This window comes from Periplaneta americana, chromosome 5 (genome assembly GCF_040183065.1).
Source record: "Periplaneta americana isolate PAMFEO1 chromosome 5, P.americana_PAMFEO1_priV1, whole genome shotgun sequence".
Classification (NCBI taxonomy): Eukaryota; Metazoa; Arthropoda; class Insecta; order Blattodea; family Blattidae; genus Periplaneta; species Periplaneta americana.
Window position 1 is genome coordinate 63,877,282 of NC_091121.1, and position 20,680 is coordinate 63,897,961.

Genomic DNA, 20,680 nt, shown 5'->3' on the forward strand with positions numbered 1-20,680 from the left:
ATTACTTATGATAGAAATAGCGGCTGTTATATTAATCTTTTGAGAATAGTGGCTGTTACATCATATTGTATTAATATTGTAAGAATAGCGGTAATAGCAGATTAGTGTGATAAGAATAGTGCTTGTTACATTAGATTAATTTGATAAAAATTGTGGCTGTTATAAGAGGTTAGTCTTGATAATGATAATGGCTATTATAATTTTATAGAACCTTGGCTATTAACAACAAATTAATGTGATAAAAGTAGTGGCTATTGTAGGATATCTGCTACCTCTTTTGTCATTTTTTATTACTTAAGCAACTATAATTTTATGCTGTATATATTAATTGGGACTTTGGCTTGTTATAGTATATATACAAATAAATAAAATGACTGAACAGAATGAATGAGTGAATAAAAAAATAGATAGATAAATAGATACATTTTATATGAATAGTGACTTTGCAGGAGATTAATTTGATAAGTAGAGCCCGGATATTATGTAATTACATATTCTGTTCCTATATATACGTTAGTTGGGTGGCCGGAGGGAAAAAGACCTTTGGAGATACCGAGACATAGATAGGAGGATAATATTAAAATGGATTTGAGGGAGGTGGGATATGATGATAGAGACTGGATTAATTTTGCACAGGATAGGGACCGATGGCGGACTTATGTGAGACTGGCAAAGAACTTACGGGTTCTTAAAAGCCTCGAGTAAGTAAGTTCCTATATAGCCTATATAGCTATAAGAAAAGCTAAAATGTTGGCGAATCACACACACCAAAGGGATCATTATTCCGAAGTTTGAAGTTACATATTTTTAATTGCTTCGTTGAGCAGTTTATTTTAAGATTACAATATGGTATGCTAATTTCAGTATAAGAATTCAGATAACATCAGGATATCGCCGCGTCTGTGTCTCAAGCGTTAACACGCTGGTCTTCCATCCAGGCTGCCTGGGTTCGGTCCCCGCCAGATCATAATCAAATTTATAATGGACAAATCAGACATTGCTGCGGATACTTCCGTTTCCCTTTATCATTCCACCAAATCTCTCCACCTTACCCTAATTTCATCTATCATCTGCAATAGTTAAAAGTAGACAGGCGTAAACTTGACGTTAGTAGGTTTTCTATGCTGATACAGGAAGTGCTTGGGCCTTATCAGGCTACTTGTCTGAAGATTGAACAAGGGCTCAGGTAGGATGTGCCACATGTCAGTATCAGATTAACGTCACCCAGGCCATCTATCGGACTTGGGGCAATGGTCGCATATATAGGGCATGCAGTGGACCGAAGCAAGCGAAGTGCAAGAACCCTTTCTGGATTCGGCCCTCGAAAAAAAAAAGACTTTATTATTATTATTATTATTATTATTATTATTATTATTATTATTCTGTTATATTAGTGAATCATCTTATCTTGAGCATAGTACCAGACAGCCAAAGTCATTTCCTAACCAAGGGAAAGTTCAGTATCTCTTTTTGAGGCTCCAATACTTTTTGCTTCCTTGATCGTTGCATGTTTATAATGTTGGGAATTTCGTCATATGACATGTTCTTTCTCTTGATATAGGTTAGATTATTTGTTTCTATTATTGCTGCCATTAGGCCTTGGCATTATTATCTAGTCTCTCCAATCTTAATATACGTAGTGGTTATGTTTACCAATATAGCCACTTAAAATCGCATTTGTACTGTTTCGATTTTATTTAAATTCTTTTTCGCTACAAGAAAGTATATGAAAGAGTGAGTTTTGTGATGCCTTGAAAGAAACGAAAGTTATTTCTCCGTTTCTTATTAAATCCTTAAATTTAGTGGTTTACTAAATTTCAGCGTTTGAATACCATTGAATGATACCAATAGCTATTGAGTATCTGACCACAGTATAGAGACCTTGAAATAGATAATGAGAATGACGCAACAGGACACGAGTGAGGCTGCATTTCATGAATAGCTTACCATCATCTGGTGCTAATCATCAGGGCCGGGTGTTTATGGAGATCGCGAAAACACGACATAATAGATATACAATAGATTTTTGGTAATCTTTACGAATTAAGTGATTCTGATTAATAATATGCGGATAAAATAATCGCAACAAGTCGCGAAATAGAGTTCTAATAGCGAAATATGAACACATTCGCAAATTATTACTATTGCGTCGTTTTATAGCGAATTTCATATTCTGAGTTTTTTTTTCCAGATTTTATTTTACTTGAATCTGTTATATATCCAAGTACCCTACATTATATGGTATTACAGGTGTTCTGATTAGGCCTACGTTAGTGAATTCAAAAGACGGAGAATTTAACATTTCACTGATAAATTGAAAGTGTTAATTTGAAGGCTGCAAGTTTTTTTTTTTTTCGTTTTTTTAATGAATATGTGTTAAATACAGTCTCAGTTCAACAAATATTGTCTATTGGCCATACCGCATCTTTACCACAATCCAAGGGAGAGGGAGAAAGCTGCATAACTGGTGCGGGCGATTAGTTGAGAGTAGTCAGTAGCTGTAGAGGAGGACGCTAAATCATGATAGTCAATCAATCGCGCTGTAATTTTTATGATTCGTGGATAAATGTTTTAGGAAAGCACAGAATAAAATAGAAATCGTTTTTGGAAAGTGAGAAAAAAAATATTAACTTCGAAGTGACGTGTCCAAAATAGACGTTGGCACTCTCCAAAGTTTGTAAGCGGCAAACTTTTTTATTTTTTACTTTAGATGCGGTCAAAGCAAAAGAAATGTTTAGAAAGAATGAAAATTAGTTTTAAAAGTGGTTGCTATTCAAACTCTTTACCAGTTTTCGTCTTACATCGAGTTAAACAGAGGAGCATTTTCGCCTGGCGGACTTCCATATGCAGAATGATTAAACTTCTGTCTGTTAGAACTGCGGGTTATCATAGAAATCATCGCTGTGATTTCAAATTTGTTTTCGAAATGTTTCCCTTGCTTAAAGTTCACGAGTTAATCGTGAGTTTTGAAATTTAATAAAAATAGTTCTGTTACATAAATAACATTTATGCTGATTAAACACTTAGTATGTCATGCTTTCAAATTCAGAAAAATGAAAAGAATATCATAGTACTCTTTATATTTATTATTGGTATTACTGTCACTATTATTATTATTATTATTATTATTATTATTATTATTATTATTATTATTATTATTATTATTATTATGTGGATTGAAGCTGTCTTGTTTCATTTTTCTGCCCTAGCACAAGAGCCATTTCACTTCAAACTTACCAAGATTTCATATTGCAGTCTTCAATTTTTTTTTTTTGTAATTTTTCGGGCACTTTTAACGCTAAAATAAATTTGATCCATGTATATTTTTTCTATAAATCCAATTTCGACAGATATTAAATTACGAAATTTTCGAAAAACCGTTTAAACCAATTCCTGGGATCTATCTTCGGTTCTTGTCATTCATATTATTTAGTCTTGGGCACAGATGAAAGGTAAAAATCCCAGTGAAATAATGAGATATTCTACATATTAGAATCTGTGGCTTGTGCAATTCTTTCACTGGGTCCCTGAATAATTTCAGAAGAGACATATTTTTAGGTTAGACTCAGACATGCTGAGTATTTATTAATTATGTAAAATATGCTTATTTGAATGCATACGTGAACATTGTGTACTTCATTGAACTATTATTGCTGACGTAATTTCTGGCACGAGCGAAATCCCGCCACTGGAATACTGCATACCCACCAGCAGCCACGACTGTACTAGCGTGCTCGCGGGTAAGGGACGCTAGCTCGAGATTACACTGTGCTGATGACCGCTAAACTATGTGGTTACTTTTTCTGGTTTCCTTTGCCGTGCCTCACTAGCAAATGTAAAATACAGTTTGCTTCTAATTTTGTAACGTAAGTTCAGTCCTTATTTCTTTAGAGACAATGGAGTCCAAATTATGCTATTCATTATGAGTGCTCTTTTACCTTGAATAGTCATGCAGGCCTACTAACCATCTTCCAGTTTATCGGATTTTTATTCCAAAATTAAGTTTCTCACTTAGCTTGATATATTCCAATATTGTAGTTAACAATTTGATGACCGTGTGACACATGGATATCTTCAGTGAAATATTATAAATCTGTATCAACAAAATCACCTTCCCGTAAAATGTTCTGTTGGTACCGGCAGTCTGTAGTTGGTACGACTTCTCTACCGCAAGCAGATCCTCTCGATGGCCGCCCTTGCTCTGACGTAACACTGGCCTACAACTCGGCTCCCTTGCGTTGAAATTCATAATAGGTCAGCATCGCTAACGGTGCAGTGCCTGCCCTCCAGTTACATCCACGGATAGTGCCAGCGTTGTTACTTACTCCTTCAATCTTTCCTATCAGAATGTGTTCAGAAATCTTGTTTCTTGTTGCTAGTTCCGTGATGAGTCAATTTTTGTAATTTGTTACAACCCTATCAACCAATCATGCTAATTTAATATAAACCGCGCGCCGACAGTGGCGGGACTGGGAAATTGTGATGATGTGTGAGGATGCTTTTTCACATAGCTTGCATCAGCTATAATATGCCGAACAACAGATAATACCCAAGTATCGTATAAATATTACTGAAAGTTGTTAAAAGAATTCTATAAATAAATGTATTATATTCATTCAATTTCTGTCAAATGTGTTTCCAGTTCACTGTGGGCTAAAGCGAGGAGATGCACTATCACCTTTACTTTTTAACTTTGCTCTAGATCTAGAGTATGCCATTAGGAAAGTCAGGATAACAGAGAGGGTTTGGAATTGAACGGGTTACTTCAGCTTCTTGTCTATGCGGATGACGTGAATATATTAGGAGGAAATCCACAAACGATTATGGAAAACACGGGAATTGTACTTGAAGCAAGTAAAGAGATAGGTTTGGAAGTAAATCCCGAAAAGACAAAGTGTATGATTATGTCTCGTGACGAGAATATTGTACGAAATGAAAATATAAAAATTGGAAATTTATCTTTTGAAGAGGTGGAAAAATTCAAATACCTGGGAGCAACATTAACAAATATAAATGATACTCGGGAGGAAATTAAACGCAGAATAAATATGGGAAATGCATGTTATTATTCTGTTGAGAAGCTTTTATCATCCAGTTTGCTGTCAAAAACTCTGAAAGTTAGAATTTATAAAACAGTTATATTACCGGTTGTTCTTTATGGTTGTGAAACTTGGACTCTCACTTTGAGAAAGGAACATAGGTTAAGAGTGTTTGAGAATAAGATGCTTAGGAAAATATTTGGGGCTAAGAGGGATGAAGTTACAGGAGAATGGAGAAAGTTACACAACACAGAACTGCACGCATTGTATTCTTCACCTGACATAATTAGGAACATTAAATCCAGACGTTTGAGATCGGCAGGGCATATAGCACGTATGGGTGAATCCAGAAATGCATATAGAGTGTTAGTTGGGAGACCGAAGGGGAAAAGACCTTTGGGGAAGCGATAATATTAAAATGGATTTGAGGGAGGTGGGATATGATGATAGAGACTGGATTAATCTTGCTCAGGATAGGGACCAATGGCGGGCTTATGTGAGGGCGGCAATAAACCTCCGGGTTCCTTAAAAGTCCATAAGTAAGTAAGTAAGTAGTAAGTAAGAATTCATTCATACTTTTATGCCCAAGAGCAGGTCTTTCTCTGCAAACCCAGCATTCTCCAATCTTTTCTATTTTCTGCCTTCCTCTTAAGGTGCGTACACACGTATCGAACGAACAACGAACGAACGACAAACGAATGCGCTCGCTGATTGAAATCGGAATGTGTGGACGACGCAGCAAAGCCAAACCGATCGTTTGGTTTGCCTTCGGTAGTATCCGTCGCTTGTCGGTACATCGAAGGACGGGATTTGCCACTTGTTTGCAGTTCGTAGCAGAACGCAGCGATTAGTTTAATTTCACCAACAGGTTGTCGAAACTCGAGTGGACTGAAGAAGCTGTCATCAAACTTACTGTATACAGTAGGCTATAGGGAGGAGGAAATTTTATGGTCCTATTTGTCAGCATTGGTTTCACGAATGTTATTCAGATCTCCTGTCGGACTTTGACAATTATCGCATATTTAGCATCCAGAATGACCTTGTGATTGCGTAGGTGTATTGAAACATTCCGGATCCGGCCCTGGAAAAGCCAAGTGAAGCCAAAATGTTTGCATTTATGCATTTCTGGGTTATAATGAATACTAATGGTATGAAACTAATGTGATTGGCGTCAGGTGATGTTCAACTGTTCATGAAATGCAGCCTCATTCGTGGTATGTTGCGTCATTTTCATTATCTGATTTCAAGGTCAGACATCCAATTATTATTCTCAGTCCTTTCACACCGTTATTTGTCACAGTTATAAACACCGAAATTTAGAGAGCCACTAAAATTAAACAAGCGGTGAAATAACTTTCCTTTGTTGTGACACATCACGATATTACTTCATAATCACGATATTAAAAAAAAGTTTTTATGTGGAATGATTCTTTCTTCCAAATAAAAAGTGAAAATTTTCTTCGTTATAAAATACACATGAAATTTCCACATGTTTGATCTTTCAGCATTACATGCGTGAGGCCTATATTACACTATCAAATTTCTTTGTCACAGAATATGATAAAATTTTTGATCAAATGTACTGTATATGATCAAATGTAAGATTTTGACTATATTACACTATGTCAAACTTTGCTCATATCTTTCATCATGGTTCTAATAATGGATCCACAATAGTTCTGTACTTGTAACTGTAAAATATGTAGTAATGGTTATTGCATTAATACCAAATAAATCAAAGAAAAAATGTATTTCGTCGAGTTAGAGTATAAACCTGCTAAGCAACAAAAAGGAAATTTTACAGGGGAAACAAAAAACTGATTATAAATTAACTCTGAAACTTTAGGACCAAATCTAAAGTACAGGCGGTGAAGTTTCAGAGTTAATTTATACTCAGTTTTTTATTTTCCCTGTTAAATTTCCTTTTTGTTAGTTAGCAGATTTACACTCTAAGCCTACTATTTGGGTTAGAGATTGGGGTAGGGAGAAAAGATACAAATGGAATCGATCAAACTCTACATAGAGAACTTCAGTATGAAGATGTGAAATCCTTACTAGTATTTAATAATTGATGATGAAACATATGTGATATTAAAAGTTTTGTGGTTTTCACAGACCATGTGTACTTAATGTCACCATTTTCTTTCTTCTCGGTCAGAGATTTTATCAAAGATATGATGATGACCATAACTTTTATCACAGAACTATGTCACAGCTAGATGTGATCAAAGATGCTATAGTACACTGTAAAAGATTTTATTAGATATATTTTATCAAACTTCTGTGACACAGAAATTTGATAGTGTAATATAGGTCTGAGACATATTCTGGCAGCGATGAACCATAGTTTCAGGGACTACTTCCAGGGAGCAGCGCAAGCAGACAACGGTTATTTCTCTTTCCAGCAACAATTGCCTTCGTGAGATCAAGAAGACAGTGCCGCCACCCCGTCACAGTCGGATGAAATTGAATTAAGAATTTAATTAATGATGGAAAAAAAATTCTGTTAGTTTCAAAGGGATTGTTTCATTTAATTATCGAAATCAGGGTAAAATAATCACCATTAAATCACACCTCTAATGATAATATAAATCTCCATAAACTCCCTCACGTAATCTACAGAGTGTTAAAAAATAATGTTTACAACGTTTCAGGGATGATAGAGGAGGTAGAAACAAACATTTGTTTTAAGTGACAAAACTTTGGCAGATGCGCCGTTTTGCCGCTAGATGGCCTAAAGGATAGATGACTTGACTTCAGTCACAACATACACTGGTCAGTTCTGTTTGTACACGACCATCTTGTAGGGCCAAGCAATCTCCGTGGTGGTAGTTATTTTGTTTTTCTACGCGACATCCTACCAGAACTTTTAGAAAATATCCCATTGAACATCAGAGAATGAATGTGGTTTCAGCATGACGGTGCCCCTCCACACTTCGATCGTCGTGTCAGGAATCACCTAAATGCTACATTCCCCGATCGTTGGATTGGCAGGGGTGGGCCGGTACCGTGGTCACCTCGATCACCGGACCTAACCCCACTGGATTTCTTTTTGCGGGGAGAACGTGAAACGTTTTGTGTGTGAGACACCGAACGATACGACAGAAGACTTAGTTGCTCGCGTTGTTGAAGCTGCATATGTTATTCGAGATAATGATGGCCTTTTTGAGCATTGCAGACATCCATAGTACGAAGGTACCAGTTGTGCAATGCCTTCAATGGACGGCAGTTTGAATACCACCTCTAAAACGGTAATTGGTCTTGTTCTTTATGGATTATACTAACACTTACGTACACAATTAACGGCGCATCTGCCATAGTTTTGTCACTTACAAAAGATATTTGTTTTTACCTCCTCTATTATCCCTGAAACGTTGTAAACGTTATTTTTTAACACCCTGTATAATACAAAATTAATTTAAGGAAGCAGAAATGTAATATCATCGTAATCTAGAGCTAGTTTTCTGTACCTTTTTTTTTTTTTTAAAGGGAGGGTAGCTATGGAATCATGAAAATGCTGGTGGAGAGAAACATTCTTCGTCACCAGACACTGTCTTAGCGGTTACGGCTCATTGAGAATCAATCGTGTTGTCAACTATAAATAGTTAAGATAATGGATAGATAGCGCCATACATACCTACAGGAATAGTTTCGTTAAACTCTTCTTGAAATAACGAAGAATGTTGACAACCTCACTGTGCTCTCTCTTTGTATCGTAGTCATGCTTCGAGTTAATCGTGCGCATCTAAGATGTTAAATTGAGTGTTTACAATATTGATTTACACTATTTACAATATTAAGTATAAATACATACACATAAATATTCCAGTCATGTGAATGCAATTGGTGACCTACAGCTTTCACACTACGTCGAATCTGAAGTCGTGGTTCGAATCCCATCTACATCGGAAATTAATTTAAAATCCTATACAGTAGCAGAGCAATTTGATACTGTTTTCAATTGCAGTAAACCGAACTTTTTCAGTCATCTAGCTTCATGGCTTAGACATTCATTTTGAGATTTCTTTTCTTTTGCACTGTGACAATGAAAGATAACGAAATACTGATAGAGCGTTGGTACAAGGAAATTGAACTTTAAATAGAATCTGTTTCTGTCTACTACTAGCAAGGATTTCAAGCCTCTTCTTCGGAGCTAAAAGCCAATGTTGTTACCTTAGCAGATCTGTTTCGTTACATGCTTTTTGGCAGTCCATTCACACCTACTATTAATCTCCTATTCAGCCTGCGCCCACTATTATACACAACAAAATATGGTGACGCCCCTGTTTGGAAATGAAGAACCACTTTCTACGTTTTGCAACTATGGAATACTATAACGAATGATATGTACAGAGTGGACCAAAAAAGGCACAAAATTAGAAATACTCTATTTTCGGAAATATATAACATTAATTTATAATAAATACATTGTTGGAAAGAGTAGTCTTTAAAGATGAGTAGGACTTTTTATTATGTTTTTGTGAGGCTCAATTAAAATCTTATGAAGGTCAATACACAATGATGCGAAAAATGTGGTTTTTGAAGGCAATTTATTACTTCAAAATGCAGAAACTGAATGTTGGTAAAATTAATAATAATTAATGATCTTTCAAATAATCAAAATTAAAAATCATGCTCTATGTGACCGCCATTTGCCCGCACAACCATTTGTAGCCGTCTTCTCTATTGCCCAGTACCACTGGATATCTGTCTTTGATCAAGCCGGTCCCAACATTCAAGAAGGCGTTGTCTTAAATGTTCAATATTACGAATTCATGTTTTGTAGTAAACTGCTTTTTGTAGTTTACTCCATACAAAATAGTCCATAGGATTAAGATCTCGCTTGAAACTCCAGCAGAGAATCTTAGAAATGCGATTTTTCACGCAATAATGTCTCAGGAGGGATATCATGTCCGTATCTTGCTAATCAATCGTTGTACACTTGAAACAGTTCATTATCGCTGAGTGTAGCTCCTTACAATTTGACGGGCAGATAAATTATCATATTGGTGCAAATGTTTAATAAAAATCTTGTCTTCGTTCGTTAAGCGACCCATTATTTATTCACAAAATGAAAACTCAAAACGGAAGAAAACAAATGATGATAGCACAACAAACGGTTTGACCTGCTGAACTCGTAAGACCATAATGCTTAGTTCGGCATAAACAATCGATTTTGTACTGCCTTACAAAAATAAAAAATAATGTTTAATAAACGGTAAAAATTAAATATTAAAGTACTTTCCCGATCTACAAGGACTGTGAAATTTGCCTGTGAAATAAACTTTCAAGTGAAATCATTAGCTACTGCAATATAACCATATAAATTTTGTGCCGTTTTTTTTGGCCCACTGTGTACATACAACCACGTATTACTGGTACATATCTTCAACTGACTGTGCAGTTTTAGTAAGCATGCGATGAGTCGAAAAAATAAGTCAATTCTTGTAGAATGTTAGCACTAGCAGTTTCTACAAAAATTTATGCGTTCACGCATATATCAGCACACACGTGATTATAATAAAATTGGCAACTGCTCTTGAAACGACATAGAAACCTGGAAGACACAGATGCGTGTTGTTCACTGTATTGATGTACCGTAATTTTTGTACTTGAAAGTGAAACTACTTCGTGATCTAGAGATATTCTGAGATATTCTGAACCTGTCACTACAACTCTGTCCATTTTAGTCCCAGTAGAATAAGATGAATGATTGTAACTTGTGAATTGACCGTTACATAAAAATGCAATACCCTTTGTTCTCATTTTATTCTTCTTGTGTTTCTCTTGTTCTACTTGTCTTCTTCCTTGCATTTACTTTGTTCTCTTTGATTTTATTGTTTTCCTTGTCTTTCTCTTGTTCTCCTTGTCTTTGCCCTGTTCTCTTTGTATTTCTCTTGTTCTCCTTTTGTTCCCTCTTATATTCCCCTTTGCCTGCTTATCTTTCTCTTGTTCTCATAGTCTTCGGTTTGCAGAAATCAATCTTATTATTTTACCCCTGAATTAGTTTTCCCAAAGTCAAGATCCATCTAAATCGCTTTATTGAACCCGAGAATGGTACATTCACTCAATTTCATCAAAATCCTTAAGCCTATTTTCAATATAAAATTTATAAACAATAGGATTTACAAGAATTTATTATTAGTTCATAGAAATCAATCTGATTATTTAGCCTTCTGAATGAGTTTCCTCAAAGTCAAGACCTAGCTAAATAGTTTTCTATCACCCGAAAACTGAAGATTCATCTCATTTCATCAAAATTCTTAGGCCAATTTTCAAAATAAAATTTACAAAATATAGGCCAATGTGGTTCTTTCCCCAAAGCCCAGATCTAGTGAAATCGCTTTCTGTCACCCGAAAACGGTAGATTCACCTCATTTCACCAAAATCTTTATACCCGTTTTCAAAATACATTTTACAAATATACAAGAATTTCTTATTACTTTGTACAAATCCTAAATGTGTTTTGCCGAAGTCAAGATTCAGCTAAATTGCTTTCTTGCAACCGAAAACTGTACCCCTGTATGTAGGCGTATATTATTATTTTCTGCGTAAAATGTGTGTGTGTAGCATTTTATATTCAATTTTGAATGTTTTAATTGAACATTTTTTCATACATTGACATCTTGTTGGGAAGATAATATTTACACAGGGTGATTCACGAGAATTTACCGTCCTTTACGGAGCTTATTTCCGAAAACATTCTAAGCAAAAAAGTCATATAAACTTGGGTCCTATTCTCAATATTTACAGAGTTACGTTTCGTTATTGGAACGCATTGCTGTGAACGCGTGATCTTGGTCAGCGTGCAGTCAGCAGTCAGCGCGAGCGCTACGGAAATCAAAGATAACCGTATGCAGTTACGTAGAGCGACGAGTGCCGTTCACAAGCGTGCGGCCAAGTGTACTCAAGCGGACGGCGACATTTTTTAAAATGTGTTGTGAACTCTCCAAGAATGTAAATTAGGATGCAAAATTGAATTGCAAATAACTAAGTTGGCGAAAGTGGTGTGATTTGTAATAATTGTTGTGATAAGTGTGTAAGAATAATGTACTTTTCTAGTTAAAATATAAAAAGATGTCTGTACGAAGCAACTAAGGAGTTCACAGCACATTTTTAGCTTCATAATACTTGCCAATTAAAGAAATGATACTTCTGAATGGTTCATTCTCTATTTGTATTATTCTTTTACTTTCAAACTAAAGAAAAAACGTATTTTATAAACAACTTTAAATTAGTGTAACTCTGAAAATATTGAGAATAGGGACTATGTTTAATGACATTTTTTGCTCAAAATTTCTTCAGAAATAAGCTCCGTAAAGGAGGTAAATCCTCGTGAATCATCCTGTATAATGGAGCATCGAATATCGAGTGTTGGACTTCAAAGTTTCGTGTACGTACTCAGTGTTGTAAGTCAGTGTATCGTCATGTTCTCTCCCTATTTTGTGTCAAAGAAAAGAACAAAATATGACTCAGGGTTTAAACCCAACGAATGAGAGTAATAGTGCTTTGCTGATCTCTCTGCCGATGCTGACGTCAGTGCGGCACTCATCCTTACTGTAACAGACTCATTTCACTTCCCTGTTGCAGAAATGACTAATTCTGCGTAATTGGTACAAGCTCAATTATCCCTGCGGCTGAGTCGTGTACTTCCAAAGCTGTGGAAACCAGTCGTCGTCTCATCTAGGATATGAACGCTTGTCCATTATCAATATAGATACCCTCTGTCGTCTTACGTGGAGATCCGGTGTCGTGGTAACCCCACATCGCGTGAGATGTCCCATAGTTCCATATAATGCAGATGAAGTACAAATTGTGGGCTTAGTGCACGTCCCGAAAGGAAATAGCAAATCCTCTGTAGGTAGTTAGGTATAAGAGATCATAGTGGAGTATAACTCGAATGTGGAAATAATCCATATGCGCTTAAGCCACACAAATTGTCCTATTGTGCTACATCAGAGTTTAATTTGACTTGGGCTAGAACTGGCTGGGTAATTTTCTTTTTATTCAGGATCAGGGTTCTTTTACGTGCCTAAATCTGCTACCGGACCTCCGACTTTTATTTGCCTTCTGTTGGACATACTTCAACCCGGATCCAGTGGCAAACAGTAAGCACTGGATAATCTAGGACACGCATTTCCAACTGCTGGCTCAGTGACGTCACACGTCTCTGCTCTCGAACTCCTTGAGAGGGGAAGCATAGGTAAAAGGGCAAAGTAGGGAGAGCGGCAGTGGAAGGGATGGAGATATTTAAATAGCGGAGACACAACATTACCCTCCCTCATGTGCTCTTCCAGCTTTGCTCCGGGAGGGGATCTGCGCTCCGACGTCACAGGTTTTTCCAGTTGGAAATGACTGATCTAGGATGACTAGGTGGGTTCATGAATAGATATAGGTGGATGGAGGAAATGGGACATAACTGCAAGATACATTAGATAGATTCTAGAGGGATGAATGGACGGATTACTAATTAGGCGATAGATGAATGAGTAGGTGAGTAGTTATAGAGGGATGTGTATATAGAATGAACCGTAAGTAATGTCATTGATTTCAGGGGATTATTCTTTCAGATATTTGAAACAAAAAACTTTAATACAACTTTGCTCCTTTTTGCTTCCTTTCCGAGATAAAAATTATTTTACATGAAACATTTCATAGCGTGTTTTGGGAAAGCCATTGATTTAATTGCTAATATGCTCAGTCAGTTTAAGAGAGTAGTGTATTATTATAATAAATGATTGAAAGAATATTAGTTTTGTTGTTTAAATGCGCAGAACTTTGATTCGAACAAATGTAAACTCTTCGTTCTGAAAAGGAATTTTAAAATGTTTCATTTGTTTCTGATCAAGTTTCTGCACATTTAAAGGACAAAACTGAAATTCTTTCAATAATAATTTATCATCATAATACACTGCTTTCTTAAATTGACTGAGCATATCGGGAATTAAATCAATGGCTTTCCCAAAACGCTATGAAATGTTTAATATAAAACAACTTTTATCCCGAAAAGGAAGCAAAAACGAGCAAAATTGTATTAAACTTTTTTGTTTGAAATATCTCAAAGAAACCTCCCTGAAATAAATGGCATTATTTACGGTTCAACGTATATAAATTGTAGTGGGTGTGTGTTATGAATTGTTTAGTATAGACTTAAGTGATACAGTTGGACGAATATAAGCTTACGTATATACTTACTGTACAGGTGATATAAATTATATTCTAGGTGTTACAGATGGATGTATTAATATGGATTCTAAATAATAATCTTATACGAGTAGGTGAGTGGATGGATATAGATGTATGCAAATTGATGATTAATAAATAGGACAGTTTTATTATTCGAAGAGTTACGGTACACTTTTTCATAGTTCGAAAACAAACCTTCCACTTCTTTCATTGTTGAGTGCTTAGTAGCTTCCTCATCTGTCCCAGCACTTCTGAACTTTCCTTCTTAAGGGAAAACTGTTCGCAATTTTGAAGTCGTTGGTATACTGCCTTTCCTGGACACACATAAGAGAGGAAAATTAATGCATCTTAAAGCATGCTTCCCGGAAGTTGTGAAGAGGCGCTTCCGAGCAGAAGCTGAAATCCTCCCTCACGCACTAAAATGTCGGTGCGTAGCTGAAAATTTCCTTTAAAGCATATGTGTGTGTTCAAACCGTGTAAAAAAATTTCTACTCAAAGCGGATTCGCTCAGCTGTAAAAATTTGTACGTTCTTTGATATGTCTACCTTTCGGACTCCGCATATAGATGGCAAGAGGAACTAGTTTTTCGGAAGTAGTTATTGATGGGAAAACGGAATCAATGAGAGGCTAACTTTCTGCACACGATTCAAACATACAGGGCCATATTCCTAGGCATTCTTAGCGCGGACTTCCGGTGGATGATCAGCGAACTAACGTTTTTCGTAGTCATAAACCAGTGTTAGCGATATGATATGATATGATATGATATGATATAATATGAATCCTGTACAAGTAATCACTCGATAGCCGGGGCTAGTTTAGCACGCTCGTAGCGCGGGCTAGCGAAATGACTATGCATAGCACCCACAGTGATTACTTAACAACTCAGTAGCTTTAGATATGCAAGTAGTTGCCATGATTTTATCACAGATTTGACCCGATCCACGTGCATGAATTTTTGTAGAGCCTGTGCATTAAATTTTCTATTTATTCTTTCGTATCTTTTAATTATGTTATTACATTCCATTTGTTGTATCCTTCCTTACGTTTTTCCCTGTTAACTATCTGTACAAACTGAGTTGCTTTTATTACATTCAAATCTTTAGATCTGTACTTTACTTTATTTTTTTATAGTATGGTATTATTTTCAATATTGTTTAGTGTCGATTTTGTTACGCTATTATTTTTTGTAATGTGTTCTTTAACTTTTTGTGAAATTTTCACTCCTTGTATACTTTGTCATCTGGTAGAGTGTAAAAGAAGGCCGTATTGCTTAACTCTGGCAGTATAAATATTATTATTATTATTATTATTATTATTATCATTCATTTTTAAAGAAAGGGATATTGCAGCGAATTTACTACTTGTGCGTCAACAGGTTACATTCTTCAATAAATCGAAGAACTTTAATTTTTTTCTAACAGAAATTAATCAGTTCAACCGAAAGTGATAATTTTTTATTGCGCTTTCATGTAGTTAGCGTGTGTTTCATAACAGGAACGCAGTACAATGACATTTAAGGAAATGATATTTTTTGTAATAACCTAATTCAGTTTTATTAGTCTATTTTATTACTCTGCAGACTGATAAAACTGACGTTGCTTCTCTGCACTCAATTTCTGTCTTACTCTATTTAAGCAGTCCTTTTCTTCTAACCCCCTTTTCTTCATGGCTTCCTGAATATCATTCTTCCAGCTGTGCTTTGGTCGTCCACGTATCATTCTTCCTGATGGTATTCATTCTAGGATCTTCTTTGACCATCATGATTTGTCCATCCTAAAGGTTGCTCCACAATAAACCGGGAACGGAAACGACAACGAGAACGGAACAATTGCTAAAAAATGTATTTAAATGTGAGTATTAACAATTAATGAGAAGCTTACGGGAGCTCGGGAACGGGAACGTGAAAAAAATTGTGAATGCTCACATTTAAATACATCTATTTTAACAATATTTCCGTTCTCGTCGTTTCCGTTCCCTGTATATTGTGGACACAGCCTTTACTGTGTAACCAAAATAACTGTCCGTACTTTATCAATGATTCAGTTTTATGATATACAAAATTTCATATGCTTTTTTGGGAGGGGGCTTTCACCGTGACTGTGATCAGAATTAGGGCTTTTGGGTATTTCACGTGTCCTGGAGCTTGACATTTCCAACGTTTCTGAACTACGAGGCGCGTCCATAAAGTAACTTTCCCACTCGTCCCACAGCTAGGAAACCATATGTTGCGCGAAGCGACTGCGTGTACGTGATGGAGTAATAGGCCTATCCTGGCATGGAGCATGTGCTAGCGGAGTGCTCTCAATAACTTTGTTGCATTGGTTGAAGATGGATGTTACTATTCCAGCTCCCGCCGCGTGAACTGTGGTCAGTGATAAAGTTTTTGAATGCTCAGGGCATAGCGCGGATTGAAATTGATCGTCAGCTGTGCCAGATCTATGGGCCTAACGTCATGAGAAAGCAGATAACGTGCGTTGCTGCTGTAGACAATTTTCAGCAGCACGCCAAAATGTGCATGACGAGGAGTGCAGTGGGAGGCCAGCCATTATCACAGACGACCTTGTGGAGCAACGCACCATCTGCTTGCTCATGACGTTAGGCCCATAGACCTGGCACAGCTGAAGATCAATTTCAATCGGCGCTATGCCCTGTGCATTCAAAAACTTTATCACTGACCGCACTTCACGCGGCGGGAGCTGGAATAGGAACGTCCATCTTCAACCAAAGCAACGAAACTACTGAGATCACTCGGGAAGTTCCGCTAGCGCATGCGTCATTCCAGGACGTTACTCTATCACGTACACGCAGTCGCTTCGCGCAGCATATGGTTTGCTAGCTGTGGGAAAGTTACTTTATGGACGCGCCTCGTAGATACAGATTCCATTATCAGGGCAAATAGATCTATTACCAGAGGGGTCGCCTACTCTGCTCATAGATCTACCTATTTTCCCTGATAATGGAATCTGTAGGTAGTTCAGAAGCGTTGGAAATGTCAAGTTCCAGAACACGGTGGAATACCCAAAAACCTAATTCTGAACATTTAATTTCATTAAGCGTTACGTTCGTCATATTCCTTTCCTCTGTTAGGCCCAGTGACCAGTTACGGTCTCCTGCCACGTTCGAAGTGGTGACTTTTCGACATAGAAAATCCATCTTTACGCATCCCTGTTACTGGGAAAATCTGAAATCTCGAAATAGAAAATATAGTAAGAACGATTTGAACTTTATTTTACACAAATTGGCCCACGAAAACACAAAACAACGTTTAGATTGGTGCACTGATAAATAATGATGTTGATAAATAACCAGTGTCCGGCGCACTAATAGTCCACTGAACCACAAAGTCAGTTTGGTCCGGGTTCGTCCGTGCGCGGAGTCGAACCCGCGATCACTTGCTCCTAGCCTCTGAACGGCGAGTCGTCATACTCGAACTCGTCGTCCTTGCCCGGGAAGCCCCTCTGGGGGTGCGACGGCGCCGGGCGACGTTGCTGCAAGGGGATGTTCACCTCCTCAGGGGAGTGGAACACCTGGTTGCCGGGCGGCGCCTGCCTGAACTGGGGCGGCGCGAACTGGACTGGGCGCAGAGTGGGCTGCAGTTGGACTGGGCGGCCTCTGGGCGTGGTGGGCACGGGCGCGGGGCGCGGCTGCGGCTGCTGCTGGGGCACGGAGCGCTGCGGGGCGCCCTGCGGCTGGTCCTCGGCCGGGTCGTAGTAGGAGTCCGGGTAGTAGCGGTCGGAGTAGCGCAGTGTCACGTTGGGCTTGGTCTGCGCCTCCTCCGCGTTGATGGGTCTGTACAGGTAGTCGTTGACGAAGTGGTACTGCGACGATTGCTGGCAGATGTTGTCTCCGCTGGGCGGCATGCAGATCAGGTGCACCTGCGCCAACATCAGTGATGACTAGAGAGCGGAATTTAGGCATACAGGCTTGAGATTTAATATTTACATTTTTCATGGAAATATAGGTATACATAAAGGGGTTTGGTAGAGCCTAAAATGCCCATTTCGACGTTAGTGCCTATTTTTAAGTTTTTAAATTTTTGCATCATTTTTCGTAACTGTTTACTATTTTGTGCAAATCTGTCTTTCAGGTAGAAGCTCCCTGTGAAGCAGGCTTGAATAATTTCAAGGGAAAAATTGTTCCGGAGCCGGGTATCGATCCCGAGGTCCTTCGCTTAGCGCACAAATGCTCTACCGACTGAGCTACCCTAGGAACTATAGACGACACCGTCACAATTCTTCCCTTTATATCCACACAACTATAATGGGCTGACAAGACGCCAGAACCCAACTTTGAGTGCACACAATTCTGTGTGACTTAAATTGTGGCTTTCTGTTAACGTACTTACAGTAACGAATATAGGCCTATTGTGCAAATCTGGCTTTCAGGTAGAAGCTCCCTGTGAAGCAGGCTTGAAAAATTCATGTTTACTGTTTTTCTTAACATTCTGTACCGTTTACATTCCAAGACGGATAACAACTCCTTCCTAGCAGTGAACAACACAATAGAGAAGTACCTCCGGGCCACCCCTTCTCATTCTTATAATCTTTCAATCCTAAAATTTCAACTTTCAATCGGCCTGGGTGGCGTAGTCGGTATAGCACTGACTTTCTGTACTCGAGGTTGCGGGTTCGATGCCGGCCCAGGTAAATGACATTTAAGTGTGTTTAAATGCGACAGCGTATGTCAGTAGATATACTGGCATGTAAAGAACTCCTGCGGGATTAATTATTATTATTATTATTATTATTATTATTATTATTATTATTATTTCTTCCTCTATCTGTCAGCAATTTAACACAAACTCGCTGGGTTGTACCCGAATAAGCATTCTCTTACATTCCAAGACAGATAACAACCCCTTCCTTTTTTCTCACCATTTGTAAGTACAGCAGTGAGCGACACAATAGCCACAATATTACTGTGAAGCAAGCTATGCAAATATGATTGGTGAATGAAAAACACTCTTATATTAGTGACATTCTTTAACAAAAAAAGCCTATTTTTTATTTTATAGAGCCTAAATAAAGGAGTTTAAGAGCCTATTTCAGGCGCCTAAAATGCCACTTTTTAGGGGCTAAAATTTCGCTCTCTAGTGATGACAGATATATGCAAATGCATATTTGTATCGGAGCTGCATATCTTAATTAAACTTAGTAATTACATGTTTCATGTTTAATTAAGACGATTGATGCATGGTTGTTAGTGCATATTTTGGCCGTTTGTGCATAGTAAGTAAAGTAAAAAAGTAAGTAAATCCATGGCGCTACAGCCCATGAAGGGCCAAAACCGACCAGCCGGCGCTGGCCTCACGTCCACATGCCGAAGCAGAGGTGGATGACCAACCAGAATGGAGGTATCGTGTGGTTAGCACGATGATCCCCCCCCAGCCGTTATAGCTGGTTTGCGCAACCGGATTTTCGCTGCCTATCGTAGCTCCCCAAGTGCATCACTGCTGGGTGGGCACCGTTCCTATACACTGGCCGAAATTTCATGAGAAAATTTATTCCACCATAAGGACTCGAACCAGCGCGCATTCCGTAACGCGAGTCCTAGGCAGGATGCCTTAGACCACGACGCCACGGCGCGGGACGTTTGTGCATATTACGATATTAAAAGCATATTTTTTTTGTGGCGAAAACTGTTTTATAGTTTTTTGGACTTTGGTAAAACATATAGTAATTATTTACTAAAGCTGATGGTGCGTTTTCTCGATGAAATGTATTCAGAACTCCTTGACTTGACTTGTGTAATACGTATAAACAACTTAAATTGAGCGGAAAATAATTTTCATTTTATCTAGATCAGGGTTGGGGATAAACCTCTGAGCGCCTCTGAGCGCGCTCGCGCTTACAGAGAAACCAGCTGAGGACAGGTGGATAGGAACAATAAACAACGCAGAGGTTCAGAATGAGTGTAAGACGTGCTTCGCCTACATACTTATGTACATAAATACTACATTTCATTTTATATTTACAAAAAATGTAAATGTAGCTTACACATTGCACGCCACTGATCGATTATTATGTCCACAATGAACACAATTGCGGGAGTAGAAGGAGACCGCTATCTGAAGATCGCTCAAGCTAACGCATAAATTTCCCAGGCGTGATTTAGATACTTGGTACTGACGATTTTAAGCTGTGTATTTTTTTAGTAGATTCAATATACGGTATAGTTGAAAGAGGACGACTGAAGTTGATGCGTTAGTTTTGATGTTCTCTGTATAGGGCTCATTGTGATATATTAATGAGTTGGTGTGCAATTTTGCATTGTGAAATAAAAAAATAACATTGTTTTCCGCTCAATTTCAGTAGCTTGTGCGTATTCCGCAAGCCAAATCAAGGAGTTTTGAATAAGTCTAGTCGAAAAAACGCGTTGTCAGCTAAAGCGAAGAAAATTAAAATTTTTGAAAATTAGGGTTTATTTAACGACGCTCGCAACTGCAGAGGTTA

The 20,680-nt window shown here is 37.8% G+C and overlaps 1 protein-coding gene across 1 annotated transcript in view; it reads right to left on the minus strand.

Annotated features, from left to right (window-relative positions):
• Window positions 1–17,432: 17,432 nt before the first annotated feature.
• The window catches only part of LOC138699775 (uncharacterized), a 68,265-nt gene continuing 65,017 nt past the window's right edge, over window positions 17,433–20,680 (minus strand). The window contains exon 4 of the mRNA XM_069825903.1: window positions 17,433–18,103. Within this exon, the coding sequence (XP_069682004.1) occupies window positions 17,627–18,103 (477 nt within the window). The 3' untranslated portion in view covers window positions 17,433–17,626. The remainder of the gene's footprint in view (window positions 18,104–20,680) is intronic.